Source organism: Nomascus leucogenys, chromosome 22a, assembly GCF_006542625.1.
Source record: "Nomascus leucogenys isolate Asia chromosome 22a, Asia_NLE_v1, whole genome shotgun sequence".
NCBI classification, from domain to species: domain Eukaryota; kingdom Metazoa; phylum Chordata; class Mammalia; order Primates; family Hylobatidae; genus Nomascus; species Nomascus leucogenys.
The window spans coordinates 79,288,189-79,316,107 of NC_044402.1; the positions used below are offsets into that span (position 1 = coordinate 79,288,189).

General features: G+C 37.9%; 1 protein-coding gene across 1 annotated transcript in view; it reads right to left on the minus strand.

Moving 5' to 3' along the window:
* The window catches only part of CCDC141 (coiled-coil domain containing 141), a 225,441-nt gene that overhangs the window by 36,357 nt on the left and 161,165 nt on the right, over window positions 1-27,919 (minus strand). Inside the window, exons 9-14 of the mRNA XM_030803664.1 lie at window positions 18,313-18,454; window positions 16,543-16,662; window positions 14,706-14,897; window positions 7,773-7,952; window positions 1,916-2,095; window positions 1,214-1,339 (exon numbers count right to left, since the gene is read on the minus strand). Of these exons, the coding sequence (XP_030659524.1) occupies window positions 1,214-1,339; window positions 1,916-2,095; window positions 7,773-7,952; window positions 14,706-14,897; window positions 16,543-16,662; window positions 18,313-18,454 (940 nt within the window). The remainder of the gene's footprint in view (window positions 1-1,213; window positions 1,340-1,915; window positions 2,096-7,772; window positions 7,953-14,705; window positions 14,898-16,542; window positions 16,663-18,312; window positions 18,455-27,919) is intronic.

Here is a 27,919-nt window from a genome sequence, read left to right on the forward strand (position 1 = left end):
TCTCAAAAAAAAAAAAAAAAAAAAAAAAAAAAAAAGGACAGTGAGAGAAAGATAGAGAATGTTACTATAATTTCAAGCGTAGATCTTTTGTATGAAAGGTAAAAGTAATGGAAATGATTTAGACAAAGGAGATAATTTTCAGAAGAGTGACCTAAAAAGGGTCTTCAAGTTCAAGCATTTGGGCATCAAATATATGTGCATCACAGTGGTGACAGGGCTAAAGAAGTGTGGCAACAGTCCTGATTCAGAGGAACTTACACGTGCATGCAAACGTGCACACAAACAAAACACATATAAGCAGATAACACAGGGTGTATTAAAGAGCCTAATATAGGCCAGTCACATTTGCTGAGAGTTTTAAAAGAGTTTGCTGTGGATTACAATGGTGGGTGTGTTTGTATGTAGCAGGCATGGTGGTTATACTTTACATTGGTGCTTGTCTTAAAGGAATCTACAATTAGATATTCCCTAAAGGAATCTTCAATATTCTGATTCTGGGATTCTTTGAAGCCCACATTTATGAAGTAGTGACAGCTAGAAACACAGATATCTAAATTTTGCAGCAAAGCATAAGAATCCAGGCAGAAGTATAATGTGACTAGCAGCTGGCAATTTTTGGCAGTTGTGTCACATTTTGGAGAGACAGGAGGTAGGGAAATAGGGATTGCGTTAAGCAGTCAGGGTCAGGAACATGACTCATGGTTTTATTGCTCATATCCTGAAAGGTGGAGTGGAGAGCACAGCAAAATTCCTGGGGTGATGGTACGTGCCTGGGGTGCTGGTGGGTGAGGACAGTGACATAACAGTGGTCACCTCAGGGACCCAGGGCAGCAGAGCCTCTGGGTCCGAGGTTGCCCATCCTTGTTCTGAGATGTCTCAATTTAAAACACCTCTGCACTCCCGAGGAAAAGAATTAGAGTGAAAATATAGGATAAATATATTACTAGTTTAAATAGCTATGTGAATTTTAAAAATCTAATATAAAAATCTATTTAGGACATTTTGTAGCCCTAATGCTGGTATATCATGAAATTCAAAAGAATGCAGGAAAAAAGTAAGAATAATGTCTCTAGAGTGGATTTTTAGACAAGCAATACTTTTGTTTTAAAAAATAGAAATTCACCAGCCTATTACACTTAATCAGGTAAACTGCAACCAAACAGTTTTAAGTATTTTTTTCCATTCACCCAAATCCAGCAATATATTTCTTCACCTGGAACTGAGGCTTCATGTCATTCCATTTTTGTCGTAGATCTAAAATGAACTGGAGGCTCCCTCCAAGGTCAAGTGCAGACACAGGCATAAGTGCTTCCTGAAGAAGTTTTAAGTTGTGAGAAGTCTGAAATAAATATTGGACAGTTACACATGCATTTTCTTTGACATCTCCAGCAAATGTGATCATTCTAGGTATGACGCAGAGTGTGATCAAATTTTTCAAACCCCAGGAAAACACTCAGGGTGTGGCATGAGCTCAGGATTCTAAACCACCAAGGAGTAAGGCCCTTGGTTTCTGCTGCCTTTTTTTGTTCTCTTGTGGTAAAATATACATAACAAAAGTTACCATGTTTACCATTTTGGGGTGTACAGTTCAGAGGCATGATATTTAATACATTCACATCAATGTGCAATCAACATCACCACCATCCATCTCCAGAACTTATCATCCCAAACAGAAACTCTGTACCCATTAAACAACTCCCCATTCCCTCCCTCTCTCTCCCAGTCCCTGGTAACCTACATTCTGCTTTCTGCCTCTATGAGGTTGACTACAGGGACCTCATTTATAAGTGGAATCACACGATATTTATCCTTTTGTGTTTGGCTTATTTCACTTAGCTAGTGTTTTCAAGGTTCGCTCACGTTAGCCTGTGTCAGAATTTCATTCCTTTTCACAACCCATTGTTCCTCGCCTCACCTTTTTAAGTTGCTCTTTGAATGCCGCCCACTGCTGTTTTCCAGGCTTGCTTTCCGTGGCTTTAAGCTGCCATGCCAGCCGAAGGAGGCTAAGTTCTTCCCGTTCTGCTTTCTGGCTTTCCATGGTGTTCTTCATGAGGTACACTTCATTTTTCACATTTAATATCTCGTTCTCTTTTGCCTGTTAAATTAATAATTTATATAATAGCTTTTCTTTCCCAAGAGATACAGCTTTTTGTTGTATATAACTATTTTACAAGGCAAATTCTTTATCATAGCCAAAGCAGAAGACGGTTCTGACATCCAAGCAAGTCCGAACTCCCTGCGCAGAGGCACAGTTCAGCTCTCGGAACCATATACTGTGCTTAGACATCCGGTCCCGAGTTCTTCAAGACCCAAGGGGTGTTTGAATTCCTACCTAGGGTCTGGTTATTTCCTAGGGTTTGAAAGATTATTTAATGAGCAGGGGATCCAGAATTTTTGAAGTGAAGATTTAAAAAATGCGTATACCTATACGCATTTTAAGTATACTCCGTAGTTTATTTTCACATGCTCATTGGAATATGTCAAAATATCAGTATCAAGGAATAGGAGGGGACAGATTGTTCTGGACCACTTTTTTTTTTTCTTTAAACTATTCCATTGTATACATTGCTATTATTTTAAATGTCCTTTGCTGTTTCTCAAGTTCCTCCATTTTGTGAGAACTGAAATGAGTCTGTATCTCTGTATTCAGAACTACATCATACACTGGAAGCACAGTATCTAAAATCAAATATTTCACTTCCCAGCTTTCATATGTTCTGCTTGACTGGTTCGAAATCTTTTAAACAATGGTTTTAAACAAGGGGAAATTCAATTAGAGGTAAAATGATAATAAGAGCAAAGAGTAAGACTATGCATGCTTTATTTCTGTAGAAACATTTAAAAAATGCACAGGAACATTCATTTGGCAAAACAATTATTATGTTTTTTACTTTAATAGCCAGGCTTTCTCAATAAATCTTCAAATTTCTATCATCTCAATGACAGCAATTGACAGTATCATAAATATTTAACAGGATCTTTTAAAGATAGGCCATTTTATTTTAAAATTATTTTAAATGACATGGATATTGCACACTTATATTTTTATATTATTTTACACATTATACAGTGGCAATTCCAAAAAATATATATATTTGTAGGTCCTAAATGAGATTTCCCCCATGAACTTAAGAATAAAATTATATATTCCCTCATTATTGATACATAATAAATTATGAAAGATATTAGACAACTACAGCAGAATGCACCCGAAATTATACTTTTATCTATATTATAAATAAAATTATCTTTCACATATTTTAAAGAAATGATTAACCAGAATGTATTGTATTATATAATTTAATATAAATTTTGAAACTGCAGCATGCCAATGACAACTTTAATCAGAAGGATATGGTGGTCTGAGTGAGGTCTAGAGAAAGGAGAGCCAAAATAGGATTCATAGACGTCTAGCTAGTAGGATCTGTGAAAAGTGATCATGTATTTGGCAGACGAATATTTTGGCCACTCAAGAAGATTGAATAATTTGCCTGAGGTCTAATTAGTAAACACAGTACTCATTTTACTTCTGTGTAGGACATGGAAAATTTTTGCCATAATCCAGTCTAAATAGGCCACTAAAGCATTCATTTTTCGTTTATATTCATGCACCATGAATGGTTTTCTGATGTCTTGCTTTTCAGATACCTTGATAATAGGAAGGCTGTATCCCAGATAGCATTCTTGGTATTGGCCATTATAAATTAATAAATTAGCACCTTCATCAAGATGTCTGCCATAATTTGGGCCTGAATCAGTTTCTCTGATCTTAATGATTTTTAGATGAACTGAAATTTTTTCTATTTCTGGCATGAAAATATGAGCCACAAGAACCCAGTAAAGAACAGAACACTCAACTGAGTATACCAGCTGGCCTCTGCCTTCTTAACAAGCCAAATAGTCACCATGATTCAACAATAATGTTTGTTTAAAAGCCTAGTGGTCCAAAAGATATAAGAATAAAAAAAATTGTTTTACTTACTTTACCAACAATTTCATCTCTCCAAATGTTGCTAACCAATAAATTTCCTTATTACATGGGCTCTAATTTTATCAATAAGGACGAACTTATTTATCATATGATAGGGGTAAAGACCTTAGGGTAGAGTGACCATGTTTATGACATCAAGATAAAAGACCACCAAAGCACAGTAGTAAAATATATGCTGTTTCTGGGAGATCTAAGTGGGCATTGAATATTATGATAACCTAAGTTTATTTAGATAGTCTATATCTATATTTGTGTCTACAAAATATAATTTGGAATAAATTATTGTTGCAGATCTTTAAAAACGAAAATCTGACTGTACAATCTGAAACATTCTAAATAAGTAACAAACGACTTCTGGGTAGAATGGGGTAGCCAGTGGCAGAGCAGTGCTTTTGCTTAGAATACCTAGAAAAGCTGGGTAAAATGCAGAAGGAATCCATTTGAAGGAAGCAGAGAGCTGCTCGGACAACCAGAACTAGAGAGGCTGACTCCAGAGAGGGAAGAACCTGACAGTGGTGAGCTCACCTGTCATCCCAGGGGGATTTCCCAATTCTGTGCAGACAGGAAACTGATAATCGAGACTTCCCTGGAGCAGAGGAAACACCAGAGATTTTGGCAGACACTTGGAGGGCTTCAAGCACAATGATCTTCTTCTAAAGACGTTGACAAAATACTGGGGGTATATTGGGCAGTGGATTAAAAAAAACCTAAGCAAAAGCCCTCTGGAAAGCAGAGTGGAGTTTTTCAGCAGACTACCCAAACAAAGATTGGAGTTTGTGACCTGCCAGGGGCAGAGACCTCAGAGAAAGCACCTGGCTCTCAATACAAAACTCTGGGAGCCTGAGGGGACAGGGCTACACTGCAAACACAACTCCACCAGCTTCTGATTGGCTTGAGTGATTGCCCACCAACGCCTGCCTGGAGAAAGAAGGGTGACCCTTTCTTGAAGAAGAAAACACCATCTGCCGATCCTCCAATGTTTTATACATAATGTCTGGCATTTGATAAATATTCGCAAGTTCTGCCAAGAAACAGGACTACAGGACTGGAAACCAAGAGAAAAATTAGACAACAGAAACAGCTCCAGATTGGCCGGGCGCTGTGGTTCATGCCTGTAATCCCAGCACTTTGGGAGGCAGAGGTGGGCAGATCACTTAAAGTCAGGAGTTCGAGACCAGCCTGGTCAACATGGTGAAACCTCGTCTCTACTAAAAATACAAGTATTAGTCAGGCGTGCTGGCGGGTACCTGTAATTCCAGCTAATCAGGGGACTGAGGCACGAGAATCGCTTGAACCCAGGAGCTGGAGGTTAAAGGGAGCTGAGATTGCACCACTGCACTCCAGCCTGGGTGACAGAGCGAGACTCCATCTAAAAAAAAAAAAAAAAGAAAAAGAAAAGAAAGGAAAGAAAGAAAGAAAGAGCGAGCGAGCTCCAGATCCAAATGTTGTAGTTAGCTGATGAGCACTTTAAGTGCCTAGGGTTAATATAGTTCAAGAAAGTATTGGAAAGATGGGAAAAGAGCAGACAAGAAACAGAATTTCATCAGTAATTTAATAAATAAAAGTACTGATTGTAGATTCCAGAACTAAAATTTCTCTAATGAAGTTAGTAATAAAAAGATAGACAAAATTATGCAGTTTGAAAGTATTTGAATTCCCTTAGGTAAATCAGAAACATACATAATCAACAGATGGGAGAAGACTGATTGAACTATGTAAAAGTGTGAGAGAGAGAGACAGAGAGATAGATAGATAATACATGTTCTAAATGTTCTAAACAAAAAATAATTTTTTTTTTTTTGCAGTAAAGCACCTAGATCACATAGGCACATGGGCAAATTGCTTAGCAAGTTTTTTTTAATGTTTAAGGCTCGTGTTGGATAAATTAGAATCAGCTAATGCATATTTTATTTCCAAGTAGGTTTATCAAGAATGGTCTTCAAACAACAAAAGTTGAAACAAGATAAAGAGAAAATTGTAGCTCCAAGTAGATGAGGGTAGTTAGAACCTAACTCTTCCAAATGAATTCAGGCTCCAGACTGAGATTAATCACATCCCAGGTACAGAGCAAATTGCAGCTGTCGGTTATCTTTGAAAATCTACATTAACTAGAAGGGCCATAAAATTAGAGGACAGAAAATGCCCTGATTTTCGAAAGGAGGAAAGGATGGACTATACAATTTACAGATTGGTAAGCTTCACACTGAAAATCAGTGCAATAAGTTCATTACTTACCAGTCACTTTGTGAGCATTTTGGAAAGAATGCCTTCATCGCTAGGAGCCAACCTGATTTATGTCAAATTGTCTATGTCATTGATAGGATACTAGGTAGGTAAACCTTCTTTTGAGCAGTTTATTTGAGAAAGTCTCCCATTATAGACTTAATACGAAGATTATGAAGTAGTGGCTGAATTAAGTACTACTGGGAGCATTCATGATTATTTTAAAAACTGGTTAATCAGTAGACTGCTGGAATGCCAATCTGCCCTTTAGGCATTTATATTTAAGAACTAATTGCTGCCATAGAAAGCTTACTTGTCATATCTACAGAATTAAACCCAAGACAGATGGCTAATATACTAGATAGTTTCAAATTAGTTTAGCAAGACGGGATCATGTTTGAAGACTAACAAAATAAAATTAAATAAGAAAAAATATAAAGGCCCACATTTGTATAAAAAAGGTAAATGGCTGACACAGGTATAATATGAGAGAGACATGGTTTGACAGAAGCTGCAATAAAAATATTATGAGAGTTTTGTTCTATCACAAGCTTAAGATGTACCAGCAAAGTGAAACTACTGCTAAAAATGTTAGCATAATTGTAGGTCTCATTAGTAAATAATAATGTCCAGTTTATTGTACTCTATGTTGCACTGGTAGTTCACTTTTTGGTTACATTTGATGAATGATCTTGACAAACCATAGAAAATCCTGAGAAAGGGGAATCAGCATAGAAAGAAAAATAAAGCTCCTTCATAAATGATGGAAAGGATTTTTAATGCTGCAGACAAAACTCAGACATAGCAACTGTTTTTAATGTTGGAAGGACTTTCATGTGTAAGAGAAATTAAATATGAATACTTTTTGTCCCTGTGTAGCTACAGAAGATTAGGAGTAGATATGGAAACAAATATATTTAACATTAAAAAAAAAAAAGGTTTCTGGCAGCTGGCATTCTCCAACAATGAAATGAGCAGTTTCATTAGGAAAATGTTTGAGGTACTGAAAGAGAAGTGGACTATCTTTTAAGTATCCTATAGGGAATTTTATATGGGTTATGGGTGGATGTAAGGATTCTAAAATATTTTACAGATATAACTCAAGACAGCTAAAGGTTAGGATATTTTTCTAAATGCAATGGACCTTCACTACAAAGAGATCTGCTATGGTAAGAAACTCATCAAAAGTAGATTCATCTTGAAGTTGTCTTTAGCCCCTAGAAATTTTGAAAGGACCTTGTTGCATGCTTTCAAAATAACACAGAACTTTTGGGTGGACTTCTGAGGACTCTATTTAATAATAACAATGTTGCATTTGGATTACAGTCACTTTCTTCTTAATGGTTAAAACAGCCTTCCTGTTTTAAGCTAACCAAAGTTCTAGGCCAAGCAAGCATTTAAATGTTGGGCTTCAGGACTGGTCTAGGTTGAATGAAACTAAAGAGAACTCCCTAGGAGAGAACTGCTGATTAATAGACAGCTGAACCTTTGAAATTATTATTTTGACTTCGATGAGTAATCCTTGCAGAAGGTGTGATCCATTTAATGTCATTCTTACCATATTTATTAAATTAAGGAACTCAAGCCCTAGATCTTGTGTTACAAAACTCTTCTTTAAAAATAGCTGCCACTGCTTCTCAGTCGAGTCAGAACAATGCTTGGCTTTACCATCATCCTGCTCCTTCTGAGGGATTTCGGTTTCGTAAAATTCTTTCAAGCTCTGAAACTGCATCTCTACCTAAAAAAGAAAAAGAGAGTTAAGAACACTTAAACACATTTTTTTAAAGAAAAAGAACAGTAGATTCCAATAAAAACCTATATAAAACCTAAAACTACATTATTTGAATTTTTAATTTTTAAACATTTTTATTTATTTATTTATTTATTTATTTATTTATTTATTTATTTATTTATTTATTTTTAGAGATAAGGTCCTTTGCTCAGTCACACAGGCTGGAGTGCAGGGGCACCACCATAGCTTACTGCAGCCTCGAACTCTTGGGGTCAAGCGATCCTCCCTCCTCATCCTCCAAGTATTAATAGCTAAAAACTACAACTATAGGCACTCGGCACCAGGCCTGGCTAATTTTTTTTTTTTTTTTTTTGGGTAGAGACGAGGTCTTGTTATGTTGCCGAGGTTGGTCTCGGACTCCTGGGCTCAAGAGATCCTCCTGTCTTGGCCTCTCAAAGTGCTGGGATTATGGGCATAAGCCGCCAACCCCAGCCCGTTTTCAGAATTATTTAAATAATTACTGAATATTTTCAACTTATTGAAAAGATTCAAAAAATCTATTTGGGTTGTTGATTGTTTGGGTAGAACACTGAGCTGACAGGTTTAATAAGCATAAAAACTAATTATTGAAGCCAAAATCATATTTATAAATTCTGTGTTTGTATGTTTTTCAATTTGGGACAATTTATGTCAAAGACCTATGTGGTTTCATTTAAAGCCAAGTTTCATAATTCACAAGAAAGACGCATACATAGAATCAGACAATACAAATCAGTAAGAAATACAGGCCAGTGAAAGATTATTAGTAAATCACGATTTACTTCTAATCAGCAATAAACCAGAATAAAAAAGTATAAATAATTACTAATTTTCTGCCAAAGTATTAATATTAAACTGCCTTCATGAGCTAATCTGTTATTAAGGTACATTACTATGCCTCCCTGGAATTATATTTTCTCATTTGCTAACCAATGTAAGCAATATTAGATCATTTTAAATCACTCCCCTTGAGCAGAGTTTGTATAAAATCAAATGTGTCTGTAGACCTACAGATTAATATGTAATTGGATGATGTAGAAATAGTAGAAATTATTTGACACAAGTTTGTATGCGTTTTCAGTAATACTAATGGCTGACAGGACCAGACTTAAATAGCCTGTAACTCCCAAGAGCAATCTAAACAGGGTAAGAAATTTCAGGCAATGGTTAGTCACTATATTTTAAAGATTTTAACATTTTTCTTAATTTAACTGAACTTGATAGGAGAGCCTGCAAACAGCTCTCAGAAACAGAAGCTCTCTCCTCATTTCCATATTCCATTTATACATGCCTCTGTGTTTTGCTGATGCTTGTTCCCTCAGCCCAGAATGATCTCTCCTCAATTTTCTTCTCTTGTTTATCCTTCATGAGCAGTTAAAATGCTACTTCCGCCATGGAGCCTTCTAAGATGCCCTAGTAATAATTAACTATTTTGGGGGGTACTCAAAAATAGCTCTAGGAGAAAGAGAGCCATAACCAAATTATTACAACACAAAGACACATATACAGACAATATTATGTGCACACTGAGGAGAGACCACCAACTCTATATGGAGTAAATAGGGAAGAGCTTCCCAAAGGAAGTGACATTTGATCTGTGTCTTGAGAAATTGTCCACAGTGAGAAGGCATCACAGGGGATCCCAGATGGGAGGGATAACTTGTGTAAAAGCGTGAAACACTAGCTGTGAAGACACTCGCTGATTCAGAGGACAATACATGATCTTAGTGTGAGTTAAGTACAGGTTGCACAAGCTGAATGGTAATAAAGAGGCAGAGGGATATTCGTGCTGGGATAAAACTGGCCAGCAGGTTTCAACTTGTTTCCTGCTGTAACCAATATAACTGAGATACATTCTCATTAGGTTGAAACCACCGATAGATGAGTCGGAATCACCATGGCAATCATCAGGGCTTCAATAAAATCATCCATTATAGGCTAGGTGTCAATATTATGGGCAGTCAGTTATGTGCAATTCTCAAAACATAAACTTCAATTCATCCTTCTTTTCCAACTGCTCAAAAAAGCCTCCTTGAATGCAAATGAGAACCATATTATTATAGAAATTCCCTTAACTCTGTACTAGTTAATTTAGGTGAATTAATGATAAACTTTAAGACTTTATTCATTTGTGATAAAAGTTATTTGCAACTTGCTTTATTACACTTGTCGAATTACCTGAATTTCAGGAGGTAACGTGATCAGATTTACCTTAGAATGACTTTTGTTCTGGCTGCAAAAAGAAGGGGAGTGTGAAGGGGGAAATATAGGAGGCAAATTGAGCAGGCAGAAGATGACGTCATTAAGCTGGGTAAGAGATGATGACAGCCTGAACTGAGGAAGTGATGGTGAAAGTGCCAAGAAAGGGGGGTTCAGAAATCTTTTAGGTTGGCTCAATAAACAGATATGGGAGAGCACGGCCTTTGAAATAGAAAAAACAAAAGGGAAAGAATTGGGGATTAAACTTCAGTTTTGATGTTTGCTAGTGCTTGATCTTGCACACCTCACCCCTCAGAGCCTCAGTTTCCCATATTTACAAAATGGGGATCATAGTAACTAAAACATAGGGGGTTATAAGGATTAAGTAAAATCAGGAATGAAAAGCGCAGTACCTAGTACAAAGTAAAGGCTCACTGAGAAAGTGATTGAAAGAGACATAGAAGCTTCTACACAGGATTCCTGAAAGGATGGTGGAGTCATTAACCCAATGCCAAAATACAGAAGGAAAAGCATAGTTACAGAAAAGACACCAGCTGTGTTTTGCTGAGTTGGAGGAGCCTACAGGATACATAGCTAACTGAAAGCATTGGTTTGGAGCTTAGGAGAGTTGGGGCTGAGGAACCACTTTTGAGTTATTGGTGAAGAAACCATAGGTGGGAATATGGTTTTTGTAGAAAAAGTGCGGACAAGGTGCAAAAGAGAGGGCACGGGCAAGAATTCTATGACCCACCATGCATTAAGAACAAAAAAGAAAAGAGAATTAGGAGATAGGGGAAGGAACAGACAAAGAAGTAGACAGGATTATTCCACTTATGTGAAACATCCAGAAAAGGCAAACCTAGAGACACAGAAATTAGATCAGTGCTTGCCTGAGGCTGGGGGTGGGAGCCAGGACTGACTAAAAATGTATGCCAGTGCTCTTCCGGGGATGATGGACATATACTAAAACTGGAGTGCTATGGTGGTTGCATGATTCTATAAATATAGGAAAAATCATTGCTTATGAAATATGTGAGTTTTATGCTATGTAAATTATACCTCAGTAAATCTGTTCTTTAAAAAAGAAACCCAAAGGAGGTGAGAGTGGGTAACTGGGTCAAATAAATACTGCAGAAAGATTAAGCAGGATGAAGACTGAAAATATACCACTTCATTTGTCAAACAGTAGGTAGCTTAAAAGAATGTTTTTAACGGAGGGAAGAGGTGGCAAGTGGAAGGGTTGAAACAGGAATAAGGTGAATTGCAGTGGGACAAGGACAGGATGAGCAAGTAGAGGTGAGGAATATCTTCTTCCCATTTCAAGAGTCCAAATTTGAGCCTGGGCATCATGAAGAAACCCCATTTCTACAAAAAAAAATACAAAAGAATTAGCTGGGCTTGGTGGCACATAACTGTAGTCCCAGCTACCTGGGAGGCCGAGGTGGGAGGATCACCTGAGCCTGGGGAAGTCGAGGCTGCAGTGAGCTGTGATCATGCCACTGCACTCCAGCCTGGGTGACAGAGTGAGACCCTGTCTCTCTCTCTCTCTCTCTCTCTCTCACACACACACACACACACACGCACACACACAAAATAGTTTACATTTGAAGGGAAATAAAATGATGGAGTGGTAGCCTTGGTGAGGGCAAGACTATAAGGACATAACTGTAGAACAAAGGGAAAGAAGCAATGGAAAAGAAACCTTTTAAAAAGAGGATGGCCAGGCGTGGGAACTCACACCTGTAATCCCAGCACTTTAAAAGGCCGAGGTGGGCGGATCACCTGAGGTCGGGAGTTTGAGACCAGTCTGACCAACATGGAGAAACTCCTCTCTACTAAAAATACAAAAATTAGCTGGTGTGGTGGCGCATGCCTGTAATCCCAGCTACTCCTGGCTGAGGCAGGAGAATCGCTTGAACCCCAAAGGTAGAGGTTGCGGTGAACCAAAATCACGCCATTGCACTCCAGCCTGGGCAACAAGAGCGAAACTCTGTCTCTAATAATAATAATAATAAAAATAAAATTTTAAAAAGTAAAAATTAGAAGATGATTGCTGGAGCTAGATGCTGAAGGATGTAGGAATATTCAGGAAAGGACTAATCACAGATTTGTGCTGAACAGGAGCAAAGACTTTAGTTTATTGGAACCCATGGAGGACAGGTGAATATGTCAACAAATTTGGAAGTCAAGGCCATTATTCTCAATTATTTTTTTTTCCAGTGATGTATGAGTTAAGAACATTGGATGAGACTTAGGGATAGAAACTAAGGTAAGATGCTTGAGAATTGCTACCAAATGGGAGCCGACTAGGGAGCATATGGGAGACCCAGCTGAGGCAGAGGCCTGTGCATTTGTAACGGGACCAGTCAGCACAATTGTATGATTTTCCACTGGAGCGTCTGGAAGCTTGGAAGGAAAGGCTGAGTAAACAGAGTATTGGATTGATCTCGTATTGGGAGTTGGCAGGGTTAGTCAGGGTGGAGGGCAGGGAGTTGAGGGGATGGAGGATGGAAAGGAAATGAGTAAACATTAGCTGGTGAGGAAGAAAGGAAAGCCAGAGGGGGAGTGAAGTAATGTACAGGGAGCATCGCCAGGATTGGAAGGATGGAAGGCTCTGCCAGGTAGGAAAACAGATTTAGCGGAAAACAGAAAGCAGGAAGCTAAAATGTTCTGATTAAATTGTTGTTTGCAAAGCTAAGCCTCCTGGTCCAAAGGCCAGAGTGGATCAAAGTGGATGCTTAAATGAAAGCTGAGGAGGTTCATTTTTGGCAACGAAGATGCAGAAAGCAAGTACTTCTTTGTAGCTTCTCTACCATTTCATGTCCTGCATTATAATATTCATCAACAAGATAATTCTGTCAGTTGGGAATAGTTTGGAACTTGCCAAACCATGAGAGTTTAGGGTCAAGAACTAAAAAGAACACAAAGGATAAATGCTTGAGGGGATGGATACACCATTCTCCATGATGTGATTATTACACATTGCATGCCTGCATCAAATCATCTCATAAATATATATACCTATGTATCCACAAAAATCAAAAATTAAGAAAAAAGAAAAATAAAGAGAAAAAGCTAAAAAGAAGTCAGAAAGGACAAACAGTTGAGTAAAAATGTAGAAAAGGATGCAGTGGTGAATTGAGAATATTATAAAGGAATTGGACAGAGGAGAGGTGTGCCGGCAGGATGGTGGTGGTGAGAGGTAAGAAGGAAGGTGTTGAGAAGGTGGAGGTGAGAAGATGGAAAAAATCAAGCACATATTTATCTGGGGTTGGCTCTACCCCTGAGTGAACCCTACTGGCTCAGCCTCCCACTAAACCAGCACCCATCTGCCTGAAGAGGAGAGTGATCTACATTTACATGGGGATTACTAAGATTGGGGTTAAATAAAGTGGGAAAATAAAATAGGGCTTTTCTATTACCGATGCCAGCCTCAAGAAGCAATGACCTTTGAGATAGAATCCAGTGTACTAGAGGGAATATTAGAGGTCATCTAGTATAACCAGACAAAATAAGGCCTCAGAAGTAGCTCTGAGGGGTAACATATGAAGACACATCACACAAGGCAGATTCGAGACTGAACCCAGAGGCCTGTAATTTCCAATTCTGTGTATTTCAAATGAACCACGCTAACTACTAAGGTATTCAATAAGATCCATGGTTTAGAAGATGACTATTTTGAAATAATTTTGTTGTATGTTTAGGATATTGTAAATATTTGTAGGACGTAGTAAAAGTTATTCCAATATAACCAGTTTATTTGTGAATATGCCACAGTATCCACATGTACAAATTTGTATGATTTTTAATAAGACAACTTATTTTTTGAGCCTTTGTATGGTGCCTTGAAGAATGTGGAAAAAAAAAAAACAAAACAAAACAGAATCTCGGGACCCCAAACTCACTATGCCCAAGGGAAAGTTAAGCTTGGGAACTGGATCACACACACAAAAACTACTTTGCTTTTGTTTCCAGATAACTGTAATTTTACAGCTTTATGTCATAGCCTCTACTCCCTCTTTTCACATGTTTACTTTATCTTATGTAAAATGTAGATTTACTAGGTGTGCAACAGTGCATAATTTACTTTTTCCCCATGTAAAAATGTAGGTTTTCACATGTAAAATGTAGATTTGCTGAGGCTAATCACAACCTCACGAGAATGTAACCAGCTGCCTCACTGCCTATCCTCCCTCCTTTTTGTTTTCCTCGTGCTTGCCCTTTCTCCTTTAAATACTGAAGTTCCCCAGCTCGCTTTTGGAAAACGCACAGGTCACAGGTGCTCCTGGAATTTTAATTTTTTTCCCAGGCACATCTTGACCTTGGCTAAATAAACCTTTATAGATTGAGAACTGCTACAATCACTCTTTGGTTTACAAGAATACAGGGCCTGTAAGTGAGCCCATGCACAGGGGTAGAGGATATGGAAGTACCCACCAAGGCAAAGCATATATCCCCACAGAAAGCAAGGACATGGGCAGCAGCCACCTTGCTGAAGAAGGTTAACACACAGTACCGTACCTCCTCTGATGACTTCAGAAATGCCACGTAAGTTTGCAGGACTTGTGATCTGTAGTCAATGCTTTGGCCAAATAGGTTTAATTCTTCTGCTAGCCATCTAGCTTTAGAGGAAAGTGATACCATTTCATCGGATACAAATTCATTTTTCTCCATCATGGTTTTTGCAGCTGCTTCTAATTCATGTGATGTCTCCTGTAAAAGCAAAGCACTGGAGGTCAGAAACTGCCAGGGGAATCATGAACATTCACATTTCATTATCTTCTGCATATCCATCAATTATGATTACTAATTGAACTTATACCAAGAATCTCCTCAGTAAAGAAAGACACAACTTCCAAAATTCTAAAAAAAAAAAAAAAAAGAGGGGCACTTTAGAATGAAAATCGTCTCAAATTATTCTTGGTTCTATCAGCTATACTTATTCTGAGCACTCTATTTTCTGTGTCACAAATAAAAGAAAGGTTGCTTGGTATGAAAGGCTAGAAATGTTTTAAATAATTTAAATGAATTAATTATACATGAGATAGCGATTTGAAATTTAACAATACCTCTAGCAAATTCCTAATTTTATTATACAAGAGATGGCAAATTTACAAAACTTATTCCTTAGTTTTTAATTTACAAAAAGATGATATATCAATAGTGCAGTCTTATTTAAATCTCTATCTAGAAGGGATGGTAGGGAAAATACTACATATCAGGCCTAAATAACCTAAAAAATCAGTGACTTTGATTGCTCAGGGATGTTCTCCTATATTCTGAGTGTAATTTCTGTTATGTGAACTCCAACCATTGATTAAATGGATGAATAGAAATTGTAGGCATGACAATTATGCATGTCATAGAAAGAGCCATGTAAAATTTCATGTGAGACCAACCTAAAAACCAAGCAAAATGAAAGAAAAAAGCTCTGTAGCAATGAGAGATTGCTTCCCTACTTGTGATTAATATGCTTCCCAAGTACTCCATCGAATGAAGGTAATTCTAATTTACAGGCCCTGCTTCCTGATAGCACTCTGGGAAGGAAGGAAGCAGGGAATTTCTTCCCTTGTAATCTCCTCCCCATTTCTAAAATGTTTACAATTAAAAAATGAAATGGAGTTCAGACATAAGTTTTAAGTCTCCTAAATAATAAATAAAAAATACCCCATTTAACAAAAATATTGGTGTGTTTGTGAGTTTCTGGTGGGGACACAGTCCATGAAGGAGGCTCTTCTGCTGAAAACTGGAGTCACAGGGCTCTTCCTGCTGACCTGGGAGAACCAGAGGAGGGCACTTGACTCATGTTCCTTAAACTTTGCTGGAGCAGACAGAAACTTCAGGGCAGGTTTGGAGGCAAGTGCCAAGTGAAAGGGGTAGGAGGGAGCTGGAGAAAGTGCTGTGGTGGGGGTGGGGCATTTTCTATCTCTGAATGTTAGGTATTGGAATCTCGCAATAATGCATGTTGCTTCTGGTAATTTTTTGGTAACTTGCTCTTGCAGAAAAAATTGCCAATAGTCAGAGAAGCACTGTCCCTGCCTCCTCTGTCACCCCCAAAATGAGGCTTTTTTTGAGAAACTGCCCAGGCAAGAAAAGGGAACCAAATGAGTGTTTAATACCCAGCTGTAATGCTGACTTTCAGTGAGCACAAATGCCCTAATAAATGCACATATGTATATATAGATAGATATATATAATTTAGACACATAAGAATATGAGTTTTTAAGTCATTATGTGCTACATATGAATTTAGAATTGTAAACCTCAAGTGAGCTAGGATTAAGTTTATAGCTATCAAATATTTTTAAAATTATATTTACAAAATTATAGCCATAATAATCATTCGCATTTTATTTACCTTAGCTTGCATATCTAGTTCCAGATATTTATTCAAAATCTTCTCTGATTCAGAAAGGGTAGAACCGACATCCACTGCATTAGAAAGTACTGGACTGATTTTCTGAATTGACATTTCCACCTTTAGGAGTGAATAATATATGGCAGTCTTAGTAATATATTTTTGCATATATGTACACACATGTGTCAGGAAGATAAATATTATTTTATAGATTCTCATTATACTTGAAATATATTTTACCTATATTAATCTAATATAGTTTTAAATATTCAGAATTTCATGTTTTAATAACACTGCTCTTCATAGGAGGTAATACTTGTGGCCCACCAACAAAGGTTATATGTTGAAAGACATTTCTTTTATTAAGAGCTATGAGATATAAGCAATCATCCACATCCTCTAAGAACTTATCTATATTACCTATGAAGGATAATGCACTTGCTAACACATCAACAGAGATGAATTTAGCTGTGAGTTGAATAGGACCCAATTTACAGGCATGTTTTAAAGGCAAGATCCAGAGCCTGAGCATTGCAGTATTTTGGGAAGAAGGACTCTGGGGAAGCACCAAACCCTGGACATGCTGTAGTAAAACACAGGGAGATACTTAGGACATTTAATTGATGAGCTTGGAGGACTATGATTTGATCCTCGGTGGACATGAGTCATTGACTAAAATGACCCTTGAAGGGTTCTGTTCCATTCAAGTTACATGATTTGTCCTCTTGCTCTAACTCTAGTCCATACTCCCCAGACTCAAATTGGCTCCAAATTGGCAATAGGACAAGTAGCAACAGCTGAGGTCCTACTGTTCCACCACCACCAAATTGGCTTGGGCCTCAAGCTCCAAGCAATGCAGCACCACAGACGCCACCATATTTGGACACTCCCTAAACCCAGGTGCCAGAACAAGGATAAAATCCCCAAGTTTCTGGATTAAAGGTGAGAAGGCAATTTAAATACAGACATTGATATTTAATGTCCCCTCCAGTGAAGTCTACTAATTCTATTCATGTAAGTTCAGGCATATAAGTCCATTGTATCAAATGAAAACATCATTGAAAATTTGAGACCCAGCCTCTGCAGTAAGATTCATTAGCATCAATGCCATGGAGATATTACTAGTTTTTGCTAAAGATAAATAATTTTTTTATTTGTCAAATTGTAGCTCCTTAGTTTTATTCCCCTTTGGAAACAGGAAGTAAAATTCTTCCATACCAAGCCATCATGTTCACTCTGCAGAGAGGATTTTCACATGTATGTTTATATGCAGAATGACTGTGTTGCCTTGCACTGGTCTAGTTCAATAAAATATAATAATGGCAACTTATTCCTTGAAAAACCTAAAACTCATAATATTTGGGATGTGTCTATGTATCAATCTATCTACCTATCTATAGTCCTGGTGTTGTATGGTACCATGGTAACAGAAACTTGTACATATTTGAACCATGCTCAGAACCATGCAAATGAAAGATCCACTCCATTCCCATCTGTACTTGGTTCAGTTAACACAGTACTGTGCAAAGCGGGAACTGCCTTTGTGTATATACCTTCAGGCCAGAGGCGCAGACAGGCCACCTGGGTCAGGGATGGTTGATGAACAATAGTGAATTACAACTCTGTTTAGTTCAATTAAAGGACCCAATGTGGCACATAAGGGCAGCCTAAGGAGACATGCCCCTGTCCTCCCGCCATGCCCACATACCGCCCTACCATATCATCTATTATCACCAACTTAGATGTTTAAGTTTTAGTTTATGAAACTACCTTCCGTAGGTAACCCTCCACTGAGGCTGTTAGTTGTTGTTTCTTAAGAGCATATTCCTTGTGCGCTGAACACTGTTCGGTCAGATGATCCACTCGTCCCTTAATGCACCCCATCATCTCATGGATGCCGGACACCTGAGAGCTGAACAGAGCAAGCCAGCTGTTAATTCACTCTACCCCAATATAGAACACAGAATATTTGAAAACAGATCTGCTCTCATGTTAGGTAGGCGTTTGTAAAAGGCATCAGCTTTAGGATAATAGAAGTTAAGTAGCTATCATCTCGGCATAGCAGAAAGCAAAAACAAATTATATTCTTTTGTTTGTCAGTCAGTCCTGAGGGAAAAGATGAGTTGTGGGTTTTTGCAACAAGGTCTAATCTTCTTTTCTAAAGGCTTACTTTTTAATATTTCTGTAGGATATTTTAAAAACCTTATGGCAAAGCCACAATAGGTTTACCACGACTTTTCCTTAGGATGTTATTTAAAAACTTCATTTATCTAAAGATGCTCTTTGAATAGAAATGTGGATCAGCCAATTAACAAAGCATTTACTAATCCAATAGGGTAAAATATTTATATAACACTAAGGTCCTTGTTCTCAATGATTATGAATGCTCAAGGCTGTATTCATTAGATGAAAACCAAATTATCACCAACAATTGGAAATCAAATATACTTGTTGATAAAAAAAAAAGAAGCCAAGCCTCACATTATCATTTTTTCACCTGTGCCGGCCTCATGAGAAAAAGAAAAGCGACGTGAGAGCTCCTACAATGAAAATGCCTCCCAAATAATGCATGAACTTTGAGCTGGACCCTAGCTCTGGTCCAAAGATCTTAACAAGTTTCCTAATATTGTTGATGGAATGAACACTTAAATTTTCCAACCTATCCCTAAGACTATTTAAGAAGTTGATGTCTTTCATTTCCCCTCAGTCATTTCCTTCATGTACTGTATTAATAAAGATGAACATGATAACCCTTAAATTTAATTACCCAGAGTTTAAAAAGAGCTCAGAATAAGGTACAGGTTTCAGTCATTTTACCTCAAAATAATTAATTTATGACTCTGTAAAAATGAATTTAATTAGTAATGAAATGAGGGCAGGATCCTAAATGACTGAGAGGTAAAGTAACCTCACTGGAATGATGGTGATGCCACTACACGGCTGGAGAACACTGAGGTGCGTCCTGTGGACCACGGGAGTCCCAGATAAGTTTAATTGGAGGAAAATACAAAACCACTATGAGTAATCTTATTCCTGGCACATAATGTTTCACAGATATTACATTTTAAACATTTAGTTTTGCATTTTAATACGTAGAGACAGTGAAGAATATAATCAAGGCATCAGGGGATTCTTCTCATTTATCATTAAGAAATGGTTCTTAACAACACTAAATTCCGTAATTCTACAAAAGCAGTGTATTGGTAATATGAATTGCATTTTGACTAGGCTTTAGACTTTGAAATATTATATGCTCAAAAGGCATTTAAAAGCCCAGCTTTCCTATATACTGTAGGCTCCAAGTTTTCTGCAGAATATGGAAACCTGGAATGAGAAAAACAAATTGAATAAAGGGCATTGTGGAAAGAAAGTACAGAGAACAAAGGTTGTGAAAGGAAATGGGCAAACACATAGAGAAGAAATATATCTGAAAATGGCAGAAAATGCCATTATTAAATAAAAGGAATTTGGAAATGATTAATACAATTCAGAAAGAAAAGCCAAGATAAAAGGTGCCCACTCCCACCTCTGAGTTGCCCTGTGTGGTCCCACCCCAAATGCCCTCGGTGTCTATTCCAGTTATGGGCTATTTTACCAACTAAACTTAGAATACAGGCCTGCCTGACCCCAAGAAGCTGTAGCTTGGAGGGGAGTCCAAATTTTGAAAGTTTCCCTAGGGGAAACTAGATCTCAGTAACCAGTTCCAGCCAAGCGTCTTGATTCCTGTTCACATTACTCTTTTTATTCCCTGGCCTTCTCCAAAGAATAAGACTGTTAGCCAGCTTCTTGCAGTTATCTATAAGTCCTAGCCATGATGTCTCAGGTACCAGAAGTACCAGAACTCAGACCCACTCTCTGACTCTGACCTGAACTTGCTCTAGCATCCCCTCCTGCTCCCAAATTTCCCACTTTTGAATCCCTACTTTGTCTTAACTATGATGCTCTAATTCAACACTCACACTGAGCCCAGCCTCCTCTTTGGCCATTTGAATACAAAATGAACTCTCTTTCTAAAATGGCATCACTCAATTGTACAGTGTCATGGGAAACATAGATCATAGATGCACACTTCTTATAAATTTGCATATAGTCATAATAGCTATTTAATACATTCTTGCAACAGACATGCCACTTTGTTAAGTGCATTAGATGCAATATTTGATAGAATCCTTAAAATAAATTTGCGAAGTGTCAGAAAAGTAGCAATAACTTCAATTTTTAGCCAATGAAACTGAGCCTTCACAGGTGACATAACTTGCCCTAGAGACACACAGCTAATAAGTAGCAAAGACTTGATTTAATTTCAAGTCTCTTTGCTACTTGAATAGACTTAATATACTTAATAATTTTATTAAATTCATGATTAGTTATACATCTTGCCTTCAGGAAATTTAAGGAAAAACAGATTACATTGGTTTCGTTTGTACCATAAAATTTCGTAACTACAACTAATAAAAACAGCTATTGAGCTCTTACTGTGATAAGGCACCATTCTTAAAAAGTAGTCTCTTTTCTAATCCTCATAACAACCCTATGAGCTGAGTAGGATTGTTATCCCCATTTCGCAGATGAGTAGACTGAGGAATACAGACAGTCTCAGTAACTGGCCCAGTTCTGAAATGGCTGACATCTGATCTCAGAGTTCACACTCTGCCACCTCATAGTGCTTTTTCTGGGTCTATGACACATGACGTGGGGTAGGGAGTATTTTCTCCTCTAAAATTTCACTTTGCCTTCAGTTGAGTGTTCTTGGCTGTCATAGAAACAGAGATGGCTTGGCTGACATGCTCTTTTGAAACTGGTTGGCTTTTCTAGGTAATGCAATGCCTGCTGTAGTTTTCAAAGTGGCCACTAGAGGGTCATGGTAGTTTGTTCAAATTACTGCGTTTCTTGAAGGTCTCTCCAGCAAAAAAAATAGGTAAACAAAACCAAACCAAGCATTCCTTCCATAAAAGTGTTGCTTTATAGCAACCTACAATTTTAATTTAGGTGAATTACAACCAATCATATAGGATCTATCTCTCTGTTTTTCAGTAACCTTGGAGATTCGGTCTCATTTTGTGGTGATTTATGCCTTATTATGTGTATATATTGTGTTGTAAACTCTTTGAGGGAAATAAATGCTGTCCTATTTATTCTTATATCCCTTGTAGAACTGAACACATAGCCTTATAAGTAGTAGAATATCAATGCCCATTTTCAAATAAAATAAAATAGTCTCTGGTCATTATTTAAGGGAAGAAAACACAGATTTAAAGATTGAGAAGAACATATGCGCAGTTACCATATTTGAAAGGTCGTAGTAACGGTGTCCAGTAGTTTTAAACAATGATGACTTGCACTTTTGGCCACTTATAGAAGTTTTAGGCTATCCAAAGACTGCCCAATTTCTTCTTTGGTATGCTTTAGCATTTATAGTTACGTTAAGCCAAATTTATCATGTGTAGTTTGGCTCCATACTTCCTTCTGTTTAAAGCCTTAGAGGGACAGACTGAACTGCCTTGTCATTCTGTGCATCATTGCCCATCTTGTGTGTACTCCACTCTCACGTGTGGCTTAGATCCTTTTCTCGGGAAGAGAAGTTTCCATTCATTTTGGTTACTCTAGCCAGTTCCTATTTCCCTTTCTCTATGCCCTTATAACTAGGTCATTTCTGTCTGATTGGGCGGTAACCAGTTCCTTTTCTCTGATTCCCAGTTGGAATATATCCATCACATTCCCAGTCCTAGGGCTTTTTCTATTCCTTCTTAGTGACACCCTAATCTGCAGGTTACATTCAGCCCTGATTCCATCCTTTTCCATCAGAAATTTTATACGATGATACCAGGCTTTTCTTTTGAAAGTTCTGAAACATTTTAAAACCTGCATAGCATGCACATTGACAATTTCCTCAGCACCTGAATGGCAGGTGGTCTGATCAAAGGAAAGGTATGACCACACTCTTTGCCAGCAATTCTTACATGAACTGAAAATAAATTGATAGAATCTCATCAGTCTCCCAGAAATGAGTCCTATTACTTTACAGTCCTATTAAATTAATGATGAGACAAGAACTGACTGTGGGTAACAGAAACTTGGTTGAACCAAAAACGTGGTGGCCTGTCATTTTGTTCTGATTTGGAAGAAACACTGCCCACGTGCAGCCTGACTGGGTGGGAGAGGGGCTAACAATGGGCTTAGACTTCTAGCTCTAACAGTCTGTGGCTTGGTGATTTGCATTGGAAATATTGATTGACCTTTGGACTGTCTCTGTAAGAATGGATTAGAGGATGCCTGTCTGTAGTGTGAACATGCGGTACATCAGATTATTCCTGAGGTTGACTTTGACTTTTCCAAGCATCACAGATTGTGAAAGCTTCTTCAGGCATTTGTTAGAAATTCCAAATGAGAACATTTTCTCCCTTATTCATTGAGCCAATAGAGGGGAGTGGAGGGAGAAGAAAAATAATTGCTTTTTTTTTTTTCTCAAAGAGCAGAGACGTATTGACTTCTGGTTCAAGAACAGACTGTTCTATTTACTGTATGGAAGCAGTTGCCCTATCTTTGCATTTGTTGTAAATTGGGGCTAGAGGAGGGAAGCAAATTCCAATGTTAATGTGTTCTAATGATTATTTCTGAAGAATGGCAAGTTGCTTTCAAACCTTTCATAAATTACTATCGTCAACCCATCTGGATTAGGAGCTGAACCAGATGGTAAGCACTTGACAGCTTACTCTGTCTCATTGGGAGGGATCAGCTTACCATATTTTTCTTTTTGTCTATGGACAAATTATACTTTGAAGATGGAAAAAAGTCTTCCTTATCTTTAGCTTGCTGCTTCTTTTAATGGGAACCCGAAGAGTGTCTTTTTATGTTTATGGTTGTCTTTATTTTTGAGAAAACAACTGCTGCTCTCTAGTTTTCATCCCTACTTTGAAAAAGTGCCATTTATACTGTAGAAGTGAAATGCGTATGTTTCTACAATAAATTTGATTCTTATTTAAGCTATATACTTTGAAAATTTCTCCCACCAAACATTTCCCTCTCTCTCTCTCTCTCACACACACACACACACACACACACACACACACACACACACACACACACACACAGTTTTATGTATAGATAACAAAGTAGAAACAGAAAGCAGTAAGTGTGGCTGAAGCTACAGGGCACCTGGGTTCTTGTTCAGATGCATGTAGAGATGGCCAGAAGTTCCATTTCTATGAGGCCATAGAGACCAACATATATGTCCTATGTGAAGGGTGCCATTGCTAGGATTCTTCCTGAAATCAGTAGCAGAGCTGAAATTCTCCGCCCTCATTAGGGGAGGCTGAAAATGCTGCAGCCAACTGCTATGGGGGCCATGGAATGAAACATGGCAGAGCCATCAGGAACCACATCAAGCTCTCTTCCGGTTTCCTGACTGCATCTTCAAGAGCCACAATATCTCCACAGATGCTTGTGTGACCCTGATCGAATAACAGAAGTACATTTTGATGCTGGACTGAAGGTCCTATGAGTCCAAGTGGTCACTGCAAAGCTGCTAAGGAGGAAAAAGCAAAGAGAGAAGCAAGCAAGCAAAAGAAAGTCAAAGAAAAAAACCCTCCCACTCCAAATGAGAGTGCAATCCAAAACCTCAAAACACATGAGGAAAAGCAAATCCAAGATACGTTCAACAATCAAGAGATAAATGTACTCTAGCTGTAAAGAAAATAAGTACAGCAATCTGACAATGACTTTAAAGTAAATGCCTGAGATCATCAGAGAGATTTAAAAAACCCAACACCCACACTAAAAGACCAAGAAACTTTGAAACAAAAAGTCAGAAATAAAACAAAATTAGATACAAAAAAAATTAGAAAGCACAGAAATGAAAACAGTATATTTTCTAAAATAAGAAATCAATGAATGAAAACAAAGGGAAAATGGACAAAAGAGAAAATAGCCTGAGGACCCATGGAGAATGCAACACAAAGAGTTAAAATAGTGAAAAAATACCAAAGACAGGTAAGAGACGGGAAAGAGACCAAGAGGCTCCAACATTCTTCTAATAGAAGGTATACGAGAAGAGAAAAAAAGGTAATAGCAGAAAAGTAATATTTAAAAAGATAATTGCTGAAATTTTCTCATAATTTGCTACATAGTACTGAGATTAAAAGGGCACAGCAAGAGCTAAACAGATAAATGCACACATTTGAGATTATTTGGAAAACATAAAAATATCTTTTAATGTATTTCCTTCCAAAAAGACTTTCTTTTTGGTAGTCCCCTGGCCCTCCTCACTTACTCCACCCCACATTAGTATTATGCCTTATAGAGAATTTGGGTCCCACTTGTACCTACTTACCGTTATATTGTGAGGATACTCTGTCTTAAAATATTCTTCAAAAAACTAGTTGATACGGACTTAGAATATTCCATTATGTACTTTCCCTTAAACTATTCAAACATTTCTCTAGTTTCTGGAAATATTTAGGTGGTTTTCGGGTTTGCACTATTATAAATAGCACTGTGATGAGCATCTTGTTCATAAATATGTCCCCTCACATCTCTTTCTGTCTCTTTTCTTTGTCCTCTTCTCCCTAAACCCTGTGATATGAGAGGACTCCTCAATCACCCAGGGCAGGGATTTCTGCCTCTTTAGTCAGCCTTCCTCTGGAGGTTCTGTGGGTCCAGATCTTTTCACTCTGGGATCTTTGCTACTTCACTTCACATCATCAGCATTATAAATGAATACATTCATATTGCAGTGATAAAGATACTTTATGAGAACCTAGTGTAGTTAATCCTGGATTTAATGGGAAGTGTGAGCTTTTGGTACTTTCCACACTAAGAGTTTTAGAATGATAAAATCCTTAACAGTGTTAACAAGCCAAGATTGCAGTTATGACATTTACCCAGCCTCTAAAAAGAACAGCTTAATATAGACATGAAAATATTTGGAAAGTGGCTGGGTTGACTGTCATAAGAACTCAACTTTGTAATTTCCTAAATTTCACTATCTGACATTTACCATCTAAACGCATCATCAAACTCTTTTAAAAGCAGTTATTTTTAAGTTCTTAAATGCTTAGTACAGTTCATATAAAATGCAGGCATAGACAAATCTACTAGGCAAAGGAAATGTGTTTGTTTTGTTGGAGAATGGAGATTGTTTTTGTTTGTTAAGATCTTTGTAAATATTTTCACTATGTTAAGGGCTTTCCTTCAATGTCATGCCAGCCCCTTAACATTTCAAATCAAGTCACCTAGTATGTAATACTAGTGTAATGTAATACCAAGGTAAAAAAGAGGTTTCTTGGGTGGTTTCAGCCCTGGGTTGATAGCATGGTCTGAATGAGGACATGATACCGTCACAAATGAAGTAACTAAAGAATGATTCAGCCCAGCACAGAATGAAAAGTGAAGCCATGAGATAGATGTGACAAATAAAAAGGAATTCAATAAACTATTATGTGGTAGGTATTGATTCAGTTCATCTTGGCTCGAAGATGTAGACCCTTCACCCATCTCAGCCTACCAAATATAGCAACTGTTCTGAGCCCTCTCAGATTTCACCCTTTCACTTGGCCTATCCTGATCTCAGACTTTAGGATTGTGTCTCCCTTCTCTGAAGAAATGACCCCAATATCCACTGTACTCATGGTCCCCTCATGCCTGGAGCATGCTTCCTTGATGTGCAGCTCCCTGACTGGACATGGGACAGGTTCTGGGGATTTGGGGTCAGTTTTATATGGCTTTGATAGTCCAAGGCCTGGTGCTGGTATGTCATATAAGATGCTCATATGTACATTTGATAACTTCCTAAATAAACAGAAAGAAAGAAAAACTTTGCAGAGAAGTTGGGACTTGAGCTGAAGCTAGAAACTAGAGTAAATTTTAAGTGCACTAAAATATATATTTTTAAAAAAGGATCCATGTTCATTTAGCCACGAGGCTTCTTGTTATTGATTAAAGCTGAATGAAAGGAGTAGAAAGACAAAAAGCTAGCAACCTAACAGAGTAGTTCAGATCAGCTTTTAAGTACTCACACCACCTCTTACTGCAGTGTGACAGGCGATAGGGCAAGTTATTAAACTTCTCTGTGCCCCAGTTTCCTCATCTGCAAAACAGGGACAATGATAATAGTAGTACCCATTTCACAGGGTGGTTTTGAGGATTAAATTAATTTATGTCTAGAGCACAGAAGTGTTTGCCCATATTGCCAATGAGTCTTTGAACATAGTGTACCTCCGCCCTCACTCTGTAGTCTTGTCTGACACCCTTCTCCCCCCTGCCACCCCCTCCTCCAGCCAAACCACCCTTCTCTCTGTGGCACCCTTACTGTTGCTCTGCCTGGTCCACTCATCTCCCAGCTGCTTGCAGGGCAGCCCCCTTTGTTCTTAGAGAGTCCTTCTCTGACTACAATGTCTAAAATGATCTCCTGCTCAGTCACTGTATCTCATTTCCCTTTTATATTTTTTTCATAGTACTCATTGCTGGGTAAGAGCATCTTATGTATTTATCTGTTGGCTATTTCTTACCACCAGAATAGCATAAGCACCATGAAGATGGACACTTTACCTATCACATTCGATGCCTTGGGAACATCTGATTTACAAAAGATACTCAATAAATATTTCTGAACAAACAAATGAAGAAAGGGATCACGTTCTGTTCCAAAAAGTTCATAACCATGCACAATATCAACCAAAGGAAGTAGCAGTAGCCAACACAAATGAAAATTGTGGGAAAAGAAAGCAAAATCCAATTAACTCCTGTTTTATGTCTCTGTAAAATATGAAAATACGAAGATCTACATTAAGAAGGCAGTAAGTGTTGGATCAAAACAGATAATGCTTAATTAAAGTTATACCAAAGCAAAATATTCAGTTAGGATGAGGCATATAAGCTTAAATCCACCATGATGAGGTAGAATGAAACCTTATACAGCCCTTTAGGCAGGTATAGAAATTGAGTTAACTCTGAAGCAAGTTTGTCAATTATATAAGTTAATTTTAGCAAACAGGAAAGGCAAATGAATACTTCACAAGGTAGCCTGGTCTTACTGGGTTTTTGTATGTTTTTGAGCTCTGAATTGGTAACTGAACTGAGAGAAAAAAACGAGGTCCTCATTTTTGTCCCATTATAGAAAACTTTACCCTCACACAAGGTCCTGGACCCAGCACTTCCAATCACCACAGATTCCTGTGTCTTAATAAATGCAAAATTATGCTTGGTAGCAGGCCATCTTTGGTTTTTCCTTAGACTTGGTTCTCAAGGGTGATGCTTAGGGAGAGATGAGGAAGGCTGGAAGCCAGAGGCTTTCAACCTCACTGTAAGTCTAAGTTTGGCCATTTCTATGATTTAAGTATGGTTTGTCCTCACCAAAACTCATATTGAGGCTTGGTTCTCA